The sequence below is a fragment of the Camelina sativa genome, chromosome 8, assembly GCF_000633955.1.
Source record: "Camelina sativa cultivar DH55 chromosome 8, Cs, whole genome shotgun sequence".
Lineage (NCBI taxonomy): Eukaryota > Viridiplantae > Streptophyta > Magnoliopsida > Brassicales > Brassicaceae > Camelina > Camelina sativa.
The window spans coordinates 26818781-26835269 of NC_025692.1; the positions used below are offsets into that span (position 1 = coordinate 26818781).

Below are 16489 nucleotides of genomic sequence, written 5' to 3' on the forward strand. Positions count from 1 at the left end.
AAAAAAAAAAAAAAAAGCATTCATCAGAGACTAATTGAAACTCTGGTCTATCTGAATACAATCCAACCTAACCAATCAAAGAAGACATTGCTGCTCTTTTAATTAAAATCCAATTACATAGGCGAAAACTCCAGATGACCAAACTCTGATCTGATAAAAGTTCATCACTTTATCAACCCTAACCTAACATTTCAACTGAAGGGGTCAACTTCACGGATCAGGTTGTGTAATTTATCATAGGTTGAGCAAAGTAAAGGCGAAATTACGCAAAATTCAGCTAGAATTAGAGCTGGGAAACACACAGAATCAAATTCATAGTGGAAGAAGAAAAGATAAGAATAGGAGCGGGTGAAATTACAATTGAAGAGCTTCCAGAAACTTATCGTGCTCTCCTTCAGTCCAACTCTCTCTGGACTTAGTGATCGTGTAAGCTTTCCTCACTTTCTTCTCCGGTGCTTCCCCAGCTTCCGTCGATAAAGAAGAAGAAGAAACCGTCGTGGTCGTCATCTCAGCAGTAGCATCTGTAATTGTTTCCGACGGTAGTGCTTCACCGACCACCGGATTGGTTGAGGCCATCGGTTTTCTTCTTTCAAAGATAGCGATCGTTTAGAGAGAGAGTGAAGAAAGAAGAAGGCTTTTAGAGAGAGAAATGACAACGATATCCACATGCCCGCCCGGCAGGCAAAGAAGTTGGTGTAATAATATGTGGAAGAGCTTCACTTCCAATTTCAGGCCATCCATTTTTCTCCTTTTTTTATAATAAAAATTTGGTAAACTAATCACGTGACACGTGTTATCAACGTACCAAATTGGTTTAGACATACCAGTAAATTTAACACGAGAAATCCGGTCCGGTTCGGGAGTTGTAAGAGTAGCCTTTCAAATCCAATCCATTGACAGGTCTTCGGATAAATTAGAAAACCAGAATAAAAAACTGAGCCACAATGATGATGGTGATGATCCTAACCGTTGGCGAGGAATGAGAGACCTTGTCATCGTCTTTGGCTCCTCCTCCGCCATTACCAATCCTCACCACCACCGCCGTCGCTGTTACGCCACCGCACCAGAAGCGAACCGGAAAACTAAACCGAGTCCTTCTCTCACTAAGCTACTTCCGTCACTACCGCAGCAACACTCAGCTTCTCCTGCTCCAGTTTCCGCGACTCATTCTCTCTCTAGCGACTTCTCTAACGTCGTTAGATGGATTCCAGATGGCTCGCTCGAGTATTACGCTGATTTCGCCTCGAAGCTCGCTGAGGACGGCCGAATTGAGGACGTCGCTCTCATCGCCGAGACTTTGGCTGCAGAGTCCGGAGCTAATGTGGCGCGTTTCGCTTCCATGGTTGATTTTGATCTCTTATCGAAAGCGATTTCTTCGAATCTTCGACAGGGTAAGATTGAGAGCGTGGTTTACACTTTGAAGAGAATTGAGAAGGTAGGGATTGCTCCATTAGACCTTGTGGATGATTCGTCTGTGAAATTAATGAGGAAACAGTTTCGTACGATGGCTAACTCTGTGCAAGTGGAGAAAGCTATTGATCTACTGGAGATACTTTCCGGTAAAATACTATATTATTCTTGCTGTCCTGTTACACTATGATTTTAGACCAGCCTTTGAACCTCTTGAATTGAGTGGCTGCTTCTTATTTCAGGTCTCAGATTCAAAATCAAAGAGCTGGTGGATCCTTTTGATGTTGTAAAGAGTTGTGTTGACATTTCCAATCCTCAGTTAGCTATTAGGTAAGGCTTGTTTGTTTACACTCCCCTTATAACAATTCAGGTTAATGGTTTTTGGAATTTAGAAATTGAGCACAAGAATTCTTAATATAGTGTGCTGCTAACGATTTGATTCATATGGAATGCAGATACGCATGTCTTTTGCCACATACAGAGATATTGCTTTGTAGAATTATTCATGGTTTCGGAAAGAAAGGAGATATGGTCTCTGTTATGACAGCATATGAAGCCTGCAAACAGATTTTAGATACTCCTAACATGTATATATTCCGAACGATGATAGATGTTTGTGGTCTGTGTGGTGATTACGTTAAATCGAGGTACATATATGAGGTAATTCCCTGACTATACTGAATGTTTTGCATAAGTATACTTTATTTGAACCATTAGGTTTACTTTTGTCTGCCGTCCTGCATTTGAGATTTGTAGTTAACTCAGAATCTTGTGGCAGGATCTTCTCAAAGAAAACATTAAGCCAAATATTTATGTTGTGAACAGCCTAATGAATGTTAATTCCCATGATCTTGGGTACACACTAAAAGTATACAAGAATATGCAGGTATTTCTTTTATCTCTTGATATGTAATTTAAGCTATAAGATATGAGTAGGTGAACTATCTAGATAGTAATTCGAATGGTTCAATCTACCCTCAAAATTTCAGATATAGGAATAGGTATTGACTGACCTTCAAATCTACATGTCATGGGCAGAAACTTGATGTTACAGCTGACATGACATCCTACAACATACTGCTGAAAACATGTTGCCTGGCTGGACGGGTTGATCTTGCCCAGGACATATACAACGAAGCAAAGCGAATGGAATTTTCCGGACTTTTGAAGTTGGATGCCTTCACATATTGTACTATTATAAAGGTACAATATCCACATTTTTGTAAAACTAAGTTTATCATTATCTTTTGCTTTTGTATCCCTTAAGTCTCTGAATAATGCCTTAAGATCAGGTTTTTGCAGATGCAAAGATGTGGAAATGGGCACTCAGAGTCAAAGATGATATGAAATCTGTTGGTGTAACCCCAAATACTCATACATGGTCGTCGTTGATCAGCGCCTGTGCCAATGCAGGTTTAGTAGAGCAGGCAAATCACCTTTTTGAAGAAATGCTTGCATCTGGCTGTGAGCCTAATTCTCAGTGTTTCAACATCCTACTGCATGCTTGCGTTGAAGCTTGCCAGTATGACCGAGCTTTTCGCCTTTTTCAATCTTGGAAGGGAAGCTCAGTTAAGGAAGCCTTATATGCAGATGATATAGTTACTAAAGGTCGCACTTCCAGCCCAAATAGATTAAAAAATCATGGTCCTGGTTCTTTGGTGAATAATAATTCTACTTCACCTTATATCCAAGCCTCAAATAGATTTTTTTTCAAGCCAACAACTGCTACATATAATATTCTCTTGAAAGCATGTGGTACCGATTACTATCGAGGCAAAGAATTGATGGATGAGATGAAAAGCCTAGGTCTTGCACCAAATCAAATAACATGGTCGACTTTGATCGATATGTGTGGAGGTTCAGGCGATGTAGAAGGTGCTGTACGGGTGAGTCAACTTTTCTCTGGATTTTTTTAAAAATATACTCATTCAAATCTCTTTCTAAAACAGATAAATGACATTAAGGGGATCATACTTCTCGAGCTCATGTTTATAAGCTTACATGTACATTTATAGTATCATTTATGCCATTTACGCAGTAATGTGATAAGTTCCCTGATATAAATTTTTCATCCAGCACAGATTTTGAGAACTATGCATTCGGCCGGAACCAGACCTGATGTTGTTGCCTACACAACTGCAATCAAGGTATTTAATCTCTCTCTTACTGGTGCCAACCTTTCTGCATTGTTCTTAATTATTGCACAACTCAAACGTGTGAAGATACAATTCTTATTATCTGCAGATCTGCGCGGAAAATAAAAGTTTGAAGTTGGCATTTTCTTTGTTCGAGGAGATGAGGAGATATCAGATAAAGCCAAACTGGGTAATTCTGATGTTCGAATGGCTTTGTTTCTTTTTTTTTTTCCCTTTCAGCTACTAACTTCCTCCATATTTGAAGTTCCCTTTAATGCTGTAAACTTTAACCCCCAGCAAGATAAATTGACCGTATATCCATCACGCCAGTTTAGGTAGTGTCAGAAGACTGAATTTATCAGTGCTGTGTACAAAATTATGCATATAAAGTCCTGAAGTTATTAGACTAGTCTAAATTGACGAAATGCATTGCTATGACATGGGAAGCCGTTTCGCAATTTATCTCAGTATTTCTCAGTCCAGAAAGTTGTTTCTCAGGTGACCTATAATACACTTCTTAAAGCACGAAGCAAATATGGTTCTTTACTTGAAGTGCGGCAATGCTTAGCTATATATCAGGACATGCGAAAAGCAGGGTAAGAACAATTTACTTATACGGTGTACTCTAATTTCTCTTCTTGATGGTTCCATATCTTCAAACAAGTGAGGAGGCATTCCTTTTTACTCACAAACAAAGCCACAACACTGCAGGTACAAGCCCAACGATCACTTTCTCAAGGAACTTATCGAGGAGTGGTGCGAAGGAGTCATACAGGAAAATGGTCAGAGCCATGATAAAATAAGCGACCAAGAAGGAGATAATGTAGGGAGACCTGTAAGTTTACTCATTGAAAAAGTAGCTACACACTTGCATGAGAGAACAGCCGGAAACCTTGCAATTGACCTTCAAGGACTTACCAAGGTAAGTTAATGGAGACAATGAAGTATTTTGTGCGCTTGTAATCCTATCAATTTAACTCCTTCAGCATATGACCATGTCAAGCTTTTGCATTTATTTACAGGTTGAGGCTCGACTTGTTGTTCTAGCAGTTTTGCGAATGATCAAGGAAGACTATATGCGAGGTAAGATTCTAGACACCAGAATAAATTCTCTATCTTGCATTAACTTTTTTGACTCGGGAAACATTTCAAACGGGAACAGCATACAAGCAACGTGGTTGAATTTTATTCCAATAGAGACTAAAAAGCACATTTGCGACTAACTGAATCTCCCTTTGCAGGTGATGTTGTAATAGATGATGTGTTGATTATCCTAGAAACCGGTGAAGCAAATACCGAATCAGGAAAGCAAGAGGTTATTGTCAAAGAAGCGCTAGTGAAGCTTCTACAAGATGAATTGTCTCTTGTGGTTCTTCCTGCTGGACAAAGAAATATCAAACAGGATGCACTCTGTGTGGATGATGCAAACCAAGATACAGCAGATACGTCAGAGAACAGTAAGTCATTTGTTAGTATATCCTCGACGAGGAGACCTGCAATCCTGGAGAGGTTGATGGTGACAAAGGCGTCTCTGTATCAGTGGTTGCAGCGCAAAAAGTAGCTGTCTCTGACTGGTCACATTACTAATCAATCATCTTTGTATTTTATGCTAATTTCAAACCAGAAGCAGAAAGGAATGGGGAAAGATATTGAATGTTAATTATCTCAATAAGCATATTGTATACAATCTTTTAAATAACAAATGAGTTGTCTTCTAAATAATCAACTGACACCTATCTTCCCAGTTCTGTGTAGATTCAAACCATAAATTAAAACCAAGTTTTGATCTGTGTAGTAATTCACATGCTAGGAAACCAGCAATTACATGATCATAAACTTGAAATTTGTAGCGTACACTTGTTGGTCTCTCTAATTGAACAGGAACACAGCAATCTTGATGATCAGAGCCAATCCTGCTGCTGCAGTTTCAGGGGCAAGTAAACTTCTGATAAATACTGGAAACCAAAAGAGCTCAACGCCTGAATCTCAGCCTTCTGCTTCGATTTCACCATCAGATTAAGTTCCTCGACCCACCCAGGGTTTTTCTTCACGAAATCCTCCTCTAGCATATCCTTCCCGGTCTTAATATCCTGCTCAGTCATTGGCAACCTACACTGCTCAGGTATCTTATACTTGTCCAAATCACTTGGCCTGATCCCAAGCCACTTGATATCAGGTGTAGTCAAGTTTGCACTATCGTANACTGGTCACATTACTAATCAATCATCTTTGTATTTTATGCTAATTTCAAACCAGAAGCAGAAAGGAATGGGGAAAGATATTGAATGTTAATTATCTCAATAAGCATATTGTATACAATCTTTTAAATAACAAATGAGTTGTCTTCTAAATAATCAACTGACACCTATCTTCCCAGTTCTGTGTAGATTCAAACCATAAATTAAAACCAAGTTTTGATCTGTGTAGTAATTCACATGCTAGGAAACCAGCAATTACATGATCATAAACTTGAAATTTGTAGCGTACACTTGTTGGTCTCTCTAATTGAACAGGAACACAGCAATCTTGATGATCAGAGCCAATCCTGCTGCTGCAGTTTCAGGGGCAAGTAAACTTCTGATAAATACTGGAAACCAAAAGAGCTCAACGCCTGAATCTCAGCCTTCTGCTTCGATTTCACCATCAGATTAAGTTCCTCGACCCACCCAGGGTTTTTCTTCACGAAATCCTCCTCTAGCATATCCTTCCCGGTCTTAATATCCTGCTCAGTCATTGGCAACCTACACTGCTCAGGTATCTTATACTTGTCCAAATCACTTGGCCTGATCCCAAGCCACTTGATATCGGGTGTAGTCAAGTTTGCACTATCGTACGACATGTTCTTCGACCCACATCCATAAACCGACAAGATCTTCAACCCGTAAGGATCACTATCCACCAAGGCAAGCACTGGAAGCTTAAGCTCCATTTTCATTTTCCTCAAGAAGAGCCTTGTGGCTACATCGGGCTGGCCTTTTGCAGTCACGATGATACAAGGGAACCGGTTGTAGAATCTGTCTTCTGCTAACCTCATATAAGCTGCATCTTTTTCAACTAAGAGTATGAACAAAGCATCACTCTGCATATCTCCAACCCGGTCAATGTTTGGTGGAATGGCTTTCCCACCCATTCCCATCTTTGTGCAATCTATCATATCTCCATTGTCACTGAATATGAGCCTTCCCACCACCACACCTTTCTCTGCTGCGATTACATTGAGGCTTGACCTTGTGCAGCCGAGCATACACGAGACATCGTCCAACACAGCATCACTCTGTGTCTGGTCCTGCAAATTCAGTAAAGTTGCAAATTGGTTCAAAACCTTCCAAAATTGAAACTTCTTTGCTCAACTACACAGATTCAGTGCCATTAGTTGCTCAAAACAAAAACAACAAGAGCTAGATCTAAACAATGAGTAGCATTCTCTAACTTCCAAACTGAAAGCAAGAAGATCCAACCTGGAAAAGCTTAACGTCGGTGTAGAAGAGATCACGCTTGGTAACATGAATTTTGCTGAGGCAGAGTTGGTGGATAAGGGCGAGAATACGAGTGGTGATGGTAGTCTTCCTGACAGAAGAAACGGAAGCAAAAGGGCGGAGGGTGGATTTGTCTTTCAACACAATACGGTCGAGCTCCGGGACATACAGCTGATTCGAGGCGGCGCGTGAAGGAACACTGAAGGAGAAGCCATCACCGGCTAGAATCGAACGGGCGATTTGGACGATGACTGTCTCTATCTCTGTCTGCACGGAGGAGAGTGAGAGATCTGCGACTTCACGGCAGGAAGATGAGAGAGAGAGATCATCCAGGGTTAGTGGTTTCGATGACGAGGACGAAGCACCGCCGGCTCCGGCGGCGGCTTTGATAGAAGAGGAAACATAGGATTTGAAAAGCTCCAGGATAGCTTCGTCTGGTTCCAGAATGTTTTTGAAAGGAAGCTCCTCCGTCTCGTCGTCTTTAGATCGTTTCCGCTTCTTCTTATCCGCCATCTGTAGACGGCGACGGAGATGCGGCGGCCGAGAGAGTTCTTAGTACTAACAATGGCGGGAAAATTCACTCCTTTAGGTCAACGTATCTCGTGAATGTCAATTACTAGGGCAACTAAAGGGATAGAATTATGAATACGTTTTATTATCTTTATTAACTGTGATTTAATCAAAATGTCGATATGTCCGAGTGGTTAAGGAGATAGACTTGAAATCTATTGGGCTTCGCCCGCGCAGGTTCGAACCCTGCTGTCGACGACGTTTATTTTTAGAGAATTTTTTAATTGGGTTTACAAAGCGTAATTTACGGCCCATATCTTTAAACGCTAGTCTCTTCCGCCAAAATCAAATCAAGGGTCGAGATGAGATACGACTCAACGTGTCAATCCAAAAAGATCTCAGATCTGCCACTAGCTGCCTGAACGACTGTTTTTGATCTACCGTCCACGTCAGCGATCCTCGCCAATACGTGATGTGGAAATATCCTATCTGACGTGGAATTTCACAAACGTTCGGGACCTCTAGTTTTATCCACGTCAGAAATAACGAATTTTTATTTTATTTTGTTTTTTTGTTTAATATTCTCGTCGACAAAATCTCTGTAATATCTATTTATTTCCGGAAAAAATAAAAACCGGTGGCTTATGGTCGTCTCCGATTTCCACTCTCTCGGAGACAGCAAAAGAAAAAAAGAAAAAACTCATAATCAAAAAAAAATTCTTCACTGTGTCCTTTTTTTTATTTTTTCTTTCTAAAAGAAGCTTCGGTTCTTTGTGTATTTTTGCTTTGCCTTTCTTTTTAACTTTTGATTCCTTTGTGTTTCTCTCTAATTCCCAAACGAGTTAGCTGCTGCTTTGTGCTAGATCCATTATTCTGGTGATTGATGCAACTTTTGGAGCTCGATTCTTCCTTGTAGGATTTGATTATTGTAAGATCAGTAGTACTCTCTTTGGAATTCAGATGCTTTTGTTTTAGTTTTTTTTTTTCTCGATTTGAAGTCGAGATTCACGTTTTTTTGTTTTGATGATTCTTCGAAAAGTTTACTTGATTGGGTTGGTTGTTTCAAATTTCGTGTTCTTCAACTCTGTGTTCTACTAATCTAGAGTATTATTCGATTCCTAACTCCTCTAGCTTTACCATTTTTTTTTCCGAATTTAGGGTTTCTGGCTTGTGGTGTGATGAATGTTAATAAAGAGGGGGAGGGTTCACGTTACCCAAACACTGATCGAAATACGGTAGAAACGAAATCTGATAGGGTTGAGAGTCGGACAGAGAAGCAGAGTGAAGAAGATAAAGTTAATGGAATCGCTATGGATGTGAGAAATGGGAGTTCAGGCGCTGCTGGACTGCAAATTCCACTCTCGCAACAAACATCAGCAACTGTTTGTTGGGAAAGGTTTCTTCATGTGAGAACCATTAGAGTTCTTCTTGTGGAGAATGATGACTGCACTCGTTATATCGTTACTGCTCTTCTTCGTAATTGTAGCTATGAAGGTCAGTTTTTGAACCCTATGACTCTGCCTGATCTATATCACCATTAGTTTTGTTTGGTTGATTGATTATTATTAACTTTGTTTCATGGCAGTTGTTGAGGTTTCAAATGGGATACAAGCTTGGAAGGTGTTAGAAGATCTAAACAATCATATTGATATTGTTCTAACGGAAGTGATCATGCCTTACTTGTCTGGTATCGGTCTCTTGTGCAAGATTTTGAACCACAAATCTCGTCGGAACATCCCTGTCATCAGTGAGTTTTTTTTTTTTTTGTCCCTGGTTGAGTCTTCTCTAGCTTTTGTTGGAAGAAGATGCTTTTAACTACATTCCACTGTGAGATTTGTGTTGCAGTGATGTCATCTCATGACTCAATGGGGCTGGTCTTTAAGTGCTTATCGAAAGGAGCAGTTGACTTTCTTGTTAAGCCAATAAGAAAAAACGAACTTAAGATCCTTTGGCAGCATGTTTGGAGGAGATGCCAAAGTGTAGGTCCTTGCTCATATATGATTAATTCAAAAAAAATTCTGGTCTTTGTTTTTCGGGGTTTTATCCATTTGATGTACAATTGGTGATAAGTAGTAAACGAGAAAGTCTTTTGTCTAATTGTGGATTGGTATCTTCTTTTTGGTTTCTCATGGTTTTCCTTGTTTCTTGTTCACAGTCTAGCGGTAGTGGAAGTGAGAGTGGAACGCATCAAACTCAAAAGTCTGTGAAATCAAAGAGTATTAGAAAATCTGATCATGATTCAGGAAGCAGTGGTGAGAATGAAAATGGGAGCATTGGCCTGAATGCTAGTGATGGAAGTAGTGATGGGAGTGGCGCTCAGGTAAGACGAATGTGCAATACCAATAATCTAATATTGATATCTGATAAGTTACCCTTTTAAAAAATTCTTCACCATAAATGGTAGGGGTCGGATGATCGAACTTCGCATGTGCACTCAGATGCTTGTAAATGGTGGAAGCGCTTAACTAATCAATTGTAGAACTCAATGATGTTTAACTTAGATCTTTGGATTGATAAACTGGGTGAAAAATTCTAGTTCATTCTGAAGTTTATTTTGCACATGGTTTATTTTTCAAACCCTAGATTGATCTTGATAATACTCCTTTTACTCAGAGCTCTTGGACGAAAAAAGCTGTGGAGGTTGACAGTCCACGAGCGGTATCTCTATGGGATCGAGTCGATAGTACTTGCGCCCAAGTAGTACATTCTAACCTCGAGGTTCCAAGTAATCAGTTGGTTGCAGCACCTGCTGATAAGGAGACTCAAGAACAGGATGAAAAATTTGGTAGGGACGGAAGCTGTGATTTCTCAGTTTTTTCCATACTCTTCTTTTTACAAACTTAAGTTGGTAATATTGAATTTTTTTCTTCATTCATCATTTTTGCAGAAGATGTCACAATGGGTAGAGACTTAGAGATCAGTATTCGTAAAAATTGTGATCTGGAACTGGAGCCAAAAGATGAACCCCTATCTAAAACTCCTGGCATTGTGAGACAGGATAATTCATTTGAAAAGAGCTCTAGTAAATGGAAAATAAATGTTGGGAAAGGACCATTGGACCTCAGTAGCGAAAGTCCTTCTAGTAAACAAATGCATGAAGATGGAGGCTCGGGTTTTAAAGCTATGTCTAGCCACCTTCAAGATAACAGAGAACCTGAGGCGCCTAACACTCACTTGAAAACTTTAGATACAAATGAAGCTGCTGTCAAAAATTCCGAAGAGCTTATGCACGTAGAACATAGTTCAAAGAGACATAGAGGAATTAAAGATGATGGGACATTAGTTAGGGATGACCGCAATGTGCTGAGGCGTTCAGAGGGATCAGCTTTCTCAAGGTACTTTCTTAGTATCATTAACACATTTTAAAAGCTCTGTTTTTTCTTCAATATACAACCTCTTTGAATACCATACTGAAGAAGTATGGGATCGACTGTTGGACTTGTACAGGTATAATCCAGCCTCAAATGTAAATAAGCTTTCTGGCGGGAACTTAGGAAGCAATTCGCTTCATGGTAATAGCAGCCAGGATCTATTAAAAAGGACTGAAGCCGCATGTGATTGTCACTCAAACATGAACGAGAACGAGAGTCTCCCCAACAATCACCGCTCACATGTTGGTAGCAATAACTTTGATATGAGTTCCACTACTGATAACAACGCTTTCACAAAACCAGGAGCTCCAAAAGTAAGCTCAGCAGGATCTTCATCAGTCAAGCATTCATCATTTCAGCCTTTACCCTGTGATCATCATAAACAGCATGCCTCCTATAATCGTGTCCATGTCGCTGAGAGGAAGCTACCTCCACAATGCGGATCCTCAAATGTGTACAACGAAACGATTGAAGGTAACAACAACACAGTGAATTACAGTGTGAATGGAAGTGTATCAGGTAGTGGTCATGGAAGCAATGGGCCAAATGGAAGCAGCAATGGTATGAATGCTGGAGGAATGAATATGGGTAGTGATAACGGTGCTGGCAAAAACGGAAATGGAGATGGTAGTGGAAGCGGAAGCGGAAGTGGTAGCGGAAACGTGGCGGATGAAAATAAGATCTCTCAAAGGGAAGCTGCGTTGACAAAGTTCCGTCAGAAGAGAAAAGAGAGGTGCTTCAGAAAGAAGGTAAATTCTTGATCAAACATCTTGACTGTTTAACAAAACCAGTAGTAGTAAAATTTGTTAAATGTTTTCAGACGTTTAATGATGATTTGGTTTTTGTTTATAAAAAAATGATTCTTTTCTTCTCAGGTACGATACCAAAGCCGGAAAAAACTGGCGGAACAACGCCCTCGTGTGCGTGGTCAATTTGTTCGTAAACCAGCTGCTGCAACGGACGATAGCGACATAAAAGACATCGAGGATGGATAGCTAACGGAAAAAACCTAAAAAACCCCAAGTATTTCTCAGCCCTGAAAACATGAGTAATGTGCTCATCATCTATCTTATATATATATATATATCTTATCTGTCACATGTTTTAACATTTTCCCTTCAAAGTCTGATTCTTTCGATACTACTACTACTAGTACTATACACGAAACAAAGAGACGACGACATTTGATTGTTTGCCATTGTCGTTGTCTGGTCTGGTTTGTGAATTTAGGACGAAGGGTTCGGTTTCATCAGTTCCAGGATGTAGTGAAATATCTTTGTAGATGTTGTAAACTTGTAAAAACAATAACACCACTTGTTTGTGTTTTTATTTTTGTATAAGCTTGCTTTTTGGAGCCGAACACATTACGGTGTCGCATTTGTACCAGCATTATCTCTTGTAATATGATTTTTAGCTTATGTTGTAATTTTACTAGAATAAAGCTATTTTAGTTTCATTTTTAAAAATATTCTCTTTTCAACACCAATTTAGAAAGGAAGAATAATCAAATGATTGAGAAACTATCATGGACATGGTGACCACGATTGTTGCTTATTCATGTTCTGTTCTAATAATTTACCTCTTTTGTGTGTTGACCTCTTTTGAAAGAAGATAAAAATTTCATTGGGTAATAGTTAATACTTTGGTAAACTATTGATTTTTTATTTGTCTTTTTTCCTTTGACATCAAAAGTTTTATTTGTCAAAAAAGTCAAATTATAATTAATTGTATCACAAATATTAAAATTAAAATAAAATATAAATTGGAGCCGAGATAGGCTTGGCGTGCTCGTTATTACATTTTCAAAGGTCTCAGCTTTTCTCTCTCTCTCTCTCGCTTTCGAGATCATCGAACGCAATCAAAACGAAGAATCAGTTGAAGAGGAAGAAGAAGAAGAAGAAGATCTAGAAGCTTAATGGGTTGGATCCCGTGTTCTGGGAAATCGAGCGGGAGGACTAAGACTCGCAGAAACGGTGACCAAAAACTCAATAGGAAGTCCTCTAATTGTTCTCTGTCTACTTCAGGTAAGAGGGTTTCTCACACTACATCCTTTTAATTCTGGGTTTAAGCTTTTCAAGCTTAAAATTTTGGAAATTTTTAATCTTTGATCATTACTATGCTTTTCTGATTCCGCTGAGGCTAATGCTGATTAGGGTTTTTTCCTTTTTCTTTTTGTTCCTTCTGATTTCAGTAGCTTCAGACTAGTCTGATTCACACTCTTAGTTGTATTTTGACCTATATTAATGTGTTATTTGCATGCCTATTTTGCGGGTTGATGTTGTGGATTTAAGTTATTCTGATGAAAGCTAAAACGGGACTTTGATTTGTAAAGCTTTGATTTTTGCTCCTGCGATGTAAAGTATTGATCTTTAGACACTTCTGTCTTAATTAATGATTCCGCTTTCTTTTTGGTAGAGAAATCTAAGGCCAAATCATCCTTTAGTGACAAGAGTGAATCCAAAAGTAAAGGCTCTGAGCACATTGTGGCACAAACGTTTACCTTCTCTGAGCTAGCTACTGCCACTAGAAACTTCAGAAAAGAATGTCTTATAGGAGAAGGAGGGTTTGGTAGGGTTTACAAAGGATACTTAGCCAGCACTGGTCAGGTTCGTTATTTTTTGACCGGTTCTCTAGTTTTAACCTTTTGAATGTTCTTAGTAATGAACGCTTACTTACTAACTTTGTTTTTCATTTGTAGACAGCGGCTATCAAGCAACTTGATCATAATGGTTTACAAGGAAACAGGGAGTTCCTTGTCGAGGTTCTCATGTTGAGTCTTCTTCATCACCCGAATCTTGTTAACTTAATAGGGTATTGTGCTGATGGAGACCAACGGCTTCTTGTGTACGAGTACATGCCTTTAGGCTCACTGGAAGATCATTTGCATGGTATGCGCTTCTGACGCGCCTATGGATACTTTCCAATTATTAAATAATGTATAGGAAACGTCTTAAAGTTTCAATTGAACGATTGTTTTTTATTATTCCAGACATTTCACCTGGGAAGCAGCCACTTGACTGGAACACCAGAATGAAAATAGCTGCAGGTGCTGCAAAAGGTCTGGAGTATCTGCATGACAAAACCATGCCTCCAGTGATCTATCGAGATTTGAAATGCTCCAATATTTTGCTCGGCGATGACTACTATCCAAAGCTATCCGACTTTGGGCTGGCCAAACTTGGACCAGTGGGTGACAAGTCTCATGTGTCGACTCGGGTTATGGGAACATATGGATACTGCGCTCCTGAATATGCAATGACAGGCCAACTAACACTCAAATCAGACGTTTACAGCTTTGGTGTTGTTCTGTTGGAGATTATTACCGGTAGGAAAGCAATAGACAGTTCAAGATCCACTGGAGAACAGAATCTAGTCGCATGGGTAAGGAAGAAAAAGAATTGGGAACAAAACTTTGTTTTCTCTCTAGATGTTTCCTTCTAATTGAATTCTATGAAATGCTCTCTTTTCAGGCAAGGCCTTTGTTTAAAGACAGGAGGAAATTCTCTCAAATGGCTGATCCAATGCTTCAAGGTCAGTACCCTCCGCGAGGGTTGTACCAAGCACTCGCTGTAGGAGCGATGTGCGTGCAAGAGCAGCCAAATCTTAGACCTCTCATTGCTGATGTTGTCACTGCACTCACTTACCTCGCCTCCCAAAACTTCGATCCTATGGCTCAGCCAGTCCAAGGCTCCCTTTTCGCTCCTGGGACTCCACCTAGATCAAAGAGGGTCTGAAAACAGTCCAAAAGAATCGCAATACCGAGTGAGTTATTTACCCTAGACTGATCCCGGGCTGTCTTTTTTTATCCGGATGGGTTTCAGACTAAAGTATAAAAGTATTTCGTAAGATCTGCCTGTAGATATTTGTAAGAAAAGAGAGAGAGAGAGAGAGAGAGAGAGAGAGAGAGAGAGAGAGAGAGAGAGAGTTACAAAGAGGCCGGTTTATAATGTTGTTATAGGTGATGGTCTTCAGAAGTAGCATTTGCCTTTGAAATGTGATAATTTATCATTATATTGTATCGAGGAATGTTTCTGTTTTCATTCCTGAATTATTGTAATATATACTACAGCTCCACAACTCTTTGAAGGTTAGAGATTTTGATTGTATTACTACCATCTGTGTTAATTTAGTTTCTACAGAGCTCTCTCAGTCAAAACGATCAAAGGAAGCAAAACATAAAATTTCCAAAACCCCAAAGATGGACAAAATTCAAGTTGACAAACAAAGAAACATCAGTTGACAAAAACCTCGTAAGAGGAACAGAACTGACTCAGTCCGGTAGTCACGGATCACGCACGAAGTTTTAATCCTTAAAAGAAAGAACTTTCTTCTAGGTTGAAATCCCAAAGTTGACCAAAACTCATCATAGACACACAGGACAAGACCACACTCCCTCTCCTCTCCATGGAGTCAACAAAAAGAACATCTTTCCGATCAAAGTCTTGAGAAAGGAGAAAGAGAGAGAAATCAACTGATGGGTAACCTCGGGTGCGACTCCCATGGCGAATTGAACGACGCAGAGTTTAGTAAACCATTGCCTTCAATTGGTTTATACGTTGCTGCAGCTTCACTGATCTGCGGACTAGCCATGGCCGCAGATCTTCTTCACGGCTTCCGACACCGCAAGTTCTGGTTCCCCTGTAAGTTCTTCTCTCTCAACGCAACTTCTCTGACTTTCATCGGCGTCGGGATCAAACTCTCTGTCGATCTCAACACTTCGATGCCGAGTCGCCACGACCAGTTATCTAAACTCAGTAGCAGTGTCTTCGTGTGCACCGTGATGGGCAATTCCATGCCATCTCTGGGTATTATGGAGAACCAAGATCTCCTCATGAATCTCATGGCTTTAGGGATTCTTGTTATCACCGACGTTGTCAACATATGTATCCAGTTAGGCACAGGTGCCATCTACGCCTTTAAAGAAGAACACTATCTTGTTCTGCTTCTCATGCTTCTTATGCTACTAATCTTGAGCTTCTCGGCCACTGCAGTCCCCACCACCAAAAGGATCTTGGAAACCAAATACAAGAAGAAGTACGTTGCCTTGCAGTGTCCTTTGGCTACAGAGAGAACAACAGTAGCTAAGAGGATTCAGCAAGATTTGTCCAAGTTCTGGATGATGGCTCACACCAGTAGCCCTCAGTTCGTTATGGCTCGTTCTGTCACGTGCACTGCTTCTGGCTTCTTCTGTCTATTGAGTGCCGTTACGTTAGGTGAGGCCATGGTTCGATCTTATTTGCTGAGACCGAGGTCACTCGGATTCTGCCACGGAGACTCTGATTACAAATGGTCAACCTTTTTGGTTCTTGTATGCCAGACTGGTGCAGTAGCCATAGGGACTGTTGCTCCTGCCATCAGATGGTTCACGGCTGTGAATTTTCACTGTCCAATAAGAGGGAAGAAGTCTTACAGAGATGAGTTTAGAGTAGAGAGTTACTGGACACAATGGTTCTCTGAGAAGAAACAACGTCCCTTAAGCCTTTCGATCCTCAAAGACCGTAGCTGCAGGAAGATTGCACACGATGCAAAACGCTGGATACTGGATGTATGTATAGGAATACAGTATGTTATCGTGTTTGCAAGCAAA

The 16489-nt window shown here is 40.1% G+C and overlaps 6 protein-coding genes and 1 non-coding gene across 12 annotated transcripts in view; 5 read left to right on the forward strand and 2 right to left on the reverse strand.

Annotated features, from left to right (window-relative positions):
* The window catches only part of LOC104708861 (protein REVEILLE 4-like), a gene marked incomplete in the record, with an annotated part of 3682 nt that extends 2972 nt beyond the window's left edge, over nt 1-710 (reverse strand). The window contains 1 exon segment of the mRNA XM_019229026.1: nt 359-710. Coding sequence (XP_019084571.1) covers nt 359-576 — 218 coding nt within the window.
* Nucleotides 905-5864, forward strand: LOC104708864 (pentatricopeptide repeat-containing protein At5g02830, chloroplastic-like). Of its 2 annotated transcripts, XM_010425511.2 has the most exons (13): nt 905-1559; nt 1653-1740; nt 1866-2070; nt 2189-2296; nt 2449-2613; nt 2703-3296; nt 3492-3557; nt 3655-3735; nt 4044-4141; nt 4257-4467; nt 4568-4628; nt 4787-5124; nt 5757-5864. In XM_010425511.2, the coding sequence occupies exons 1-12, from the start codon at nt 980-982 to the stop codon at nt 5104-5106; spliced, it is 2577 nt and encodes an 858-aa protein (XP_010423813.1). In that variant the 5' UTR covers nt 905-979; the 3' UTR covers nt 5107-5124; nt 5757-5864. The 2 variants fall into 2 exon arrangements, with proteins under 2 accessions (XP_010423813.1, XP_010423814.1); XM_010425512.2 differs by lacking the exon at nt 5757-5864 and having other exon boundaries at nt 980-1559; nt 4787-5208.
* LOC104708862 (DNA topoisomerase 6 subunit A-like) lies at nt 5191-7626 on the reverse strand. 2 transcript variants are annotated; one of them, XM_010425510.2, is made up of 3 exons: nt 7004-7626; nt 6344-6831; nt 5191-5711 (listed from the first exon to the last, which is right to left on the reverse strand). In XM_010425510.2, the coding sequence occupies exons 1-3, from the start codon at nt 7532-7534 to the stop codon at nt 5447-5449; spliced, it is 1284 nt and encodes a 427-aa protein (XP_010423812.1). In that variant the 5' UTR covers nt 7535-7626; the 3' UTR covers nt 5191-5446. The 2 variants fall into 2 exon arrangements, with proteins under 2 accessions (XP_010423812.1, XP_010423811.1); XM_010425509.2 differs by lacking the exon at nt 5191-5711 and having other exon boundaries at nt 5823-6831; nt 7004-7534.
* Nucleotides 7708-7789, forward strand: TRNAS-UGA. The gene has a single exon. It is a non-coding gene; the product is annotated as a tRNA-Ser (tRNA).
* Nucleotides 8159-12320, forward strand: LOC104708865 (two-component response regulator-like APRR7). 2 transcript variants are annotated; one of them, XM_010425513.2, is made up of 9 exons: nt 8159-8459; nt 8690-9025; nt 9117-9278; nt 9377-9510; nt 9687-9851; nt 10145-10316; nt 10419-10866; nt 10979-11651; nt 11778-12320. In XM_010425513.2, exons 2-9 carry the CDS (start codon nt 8710-8712, stop codon nt 11895-11897), a joined length of 2190 nt encoding a protein of 729 aa, XP_010423815.1. In that variant the 5' UTR covers nt 8159-8459; nt 8690-8709; the 3' UTR covers nt 11898-12320. The 2 variants fall into 2 exon arrangements, with proteins under 2 accessions (XP_010423815.1, XP_010423816.1); XM_010425514.2 differs by having other exon boundaries at nt 10422-10866.
* LOC104708866 (serine/threonine-protein kinase CDL1-like) lies at nt 12677-15011 on the forward strand. Its single transcript, XM_010425516.2, has 5 exons — nt 12677-12926; nt 13318-13508; nt 13601-13790; nt 13892-14283; nt 14373-15011. Exons 1-5 carry the CDS (start codon nt 12818-12820, stop codon nt 14634-14636), a joined length of 1146 nt encoding a protein of 381 aa, XP_010423818.1. The 5' UTR covers nt 12677-12817; the 3' UTR covers nt 14637-15011.
* LOC104708867 overlaps nt 15127-16489 on the forward strand; it is a 3626-nt gene continuing 2263 nt past the window's right edge. Inside the window, exon 1 of one of the 3 annotated variants that reach the window (XM_010425521.2) lies at nt 15127-16406. In XM_010425521.2, coding sequence (XP_010423823.1) covers nt 15377-16406 — 1030 coding nt within the window. In that variant the 5' untranslated portion in view covers nt 15127-15376. The other 2 variants (XM_010425522.2, XM_010425518.2) reach the window with 2 other exon arrangements.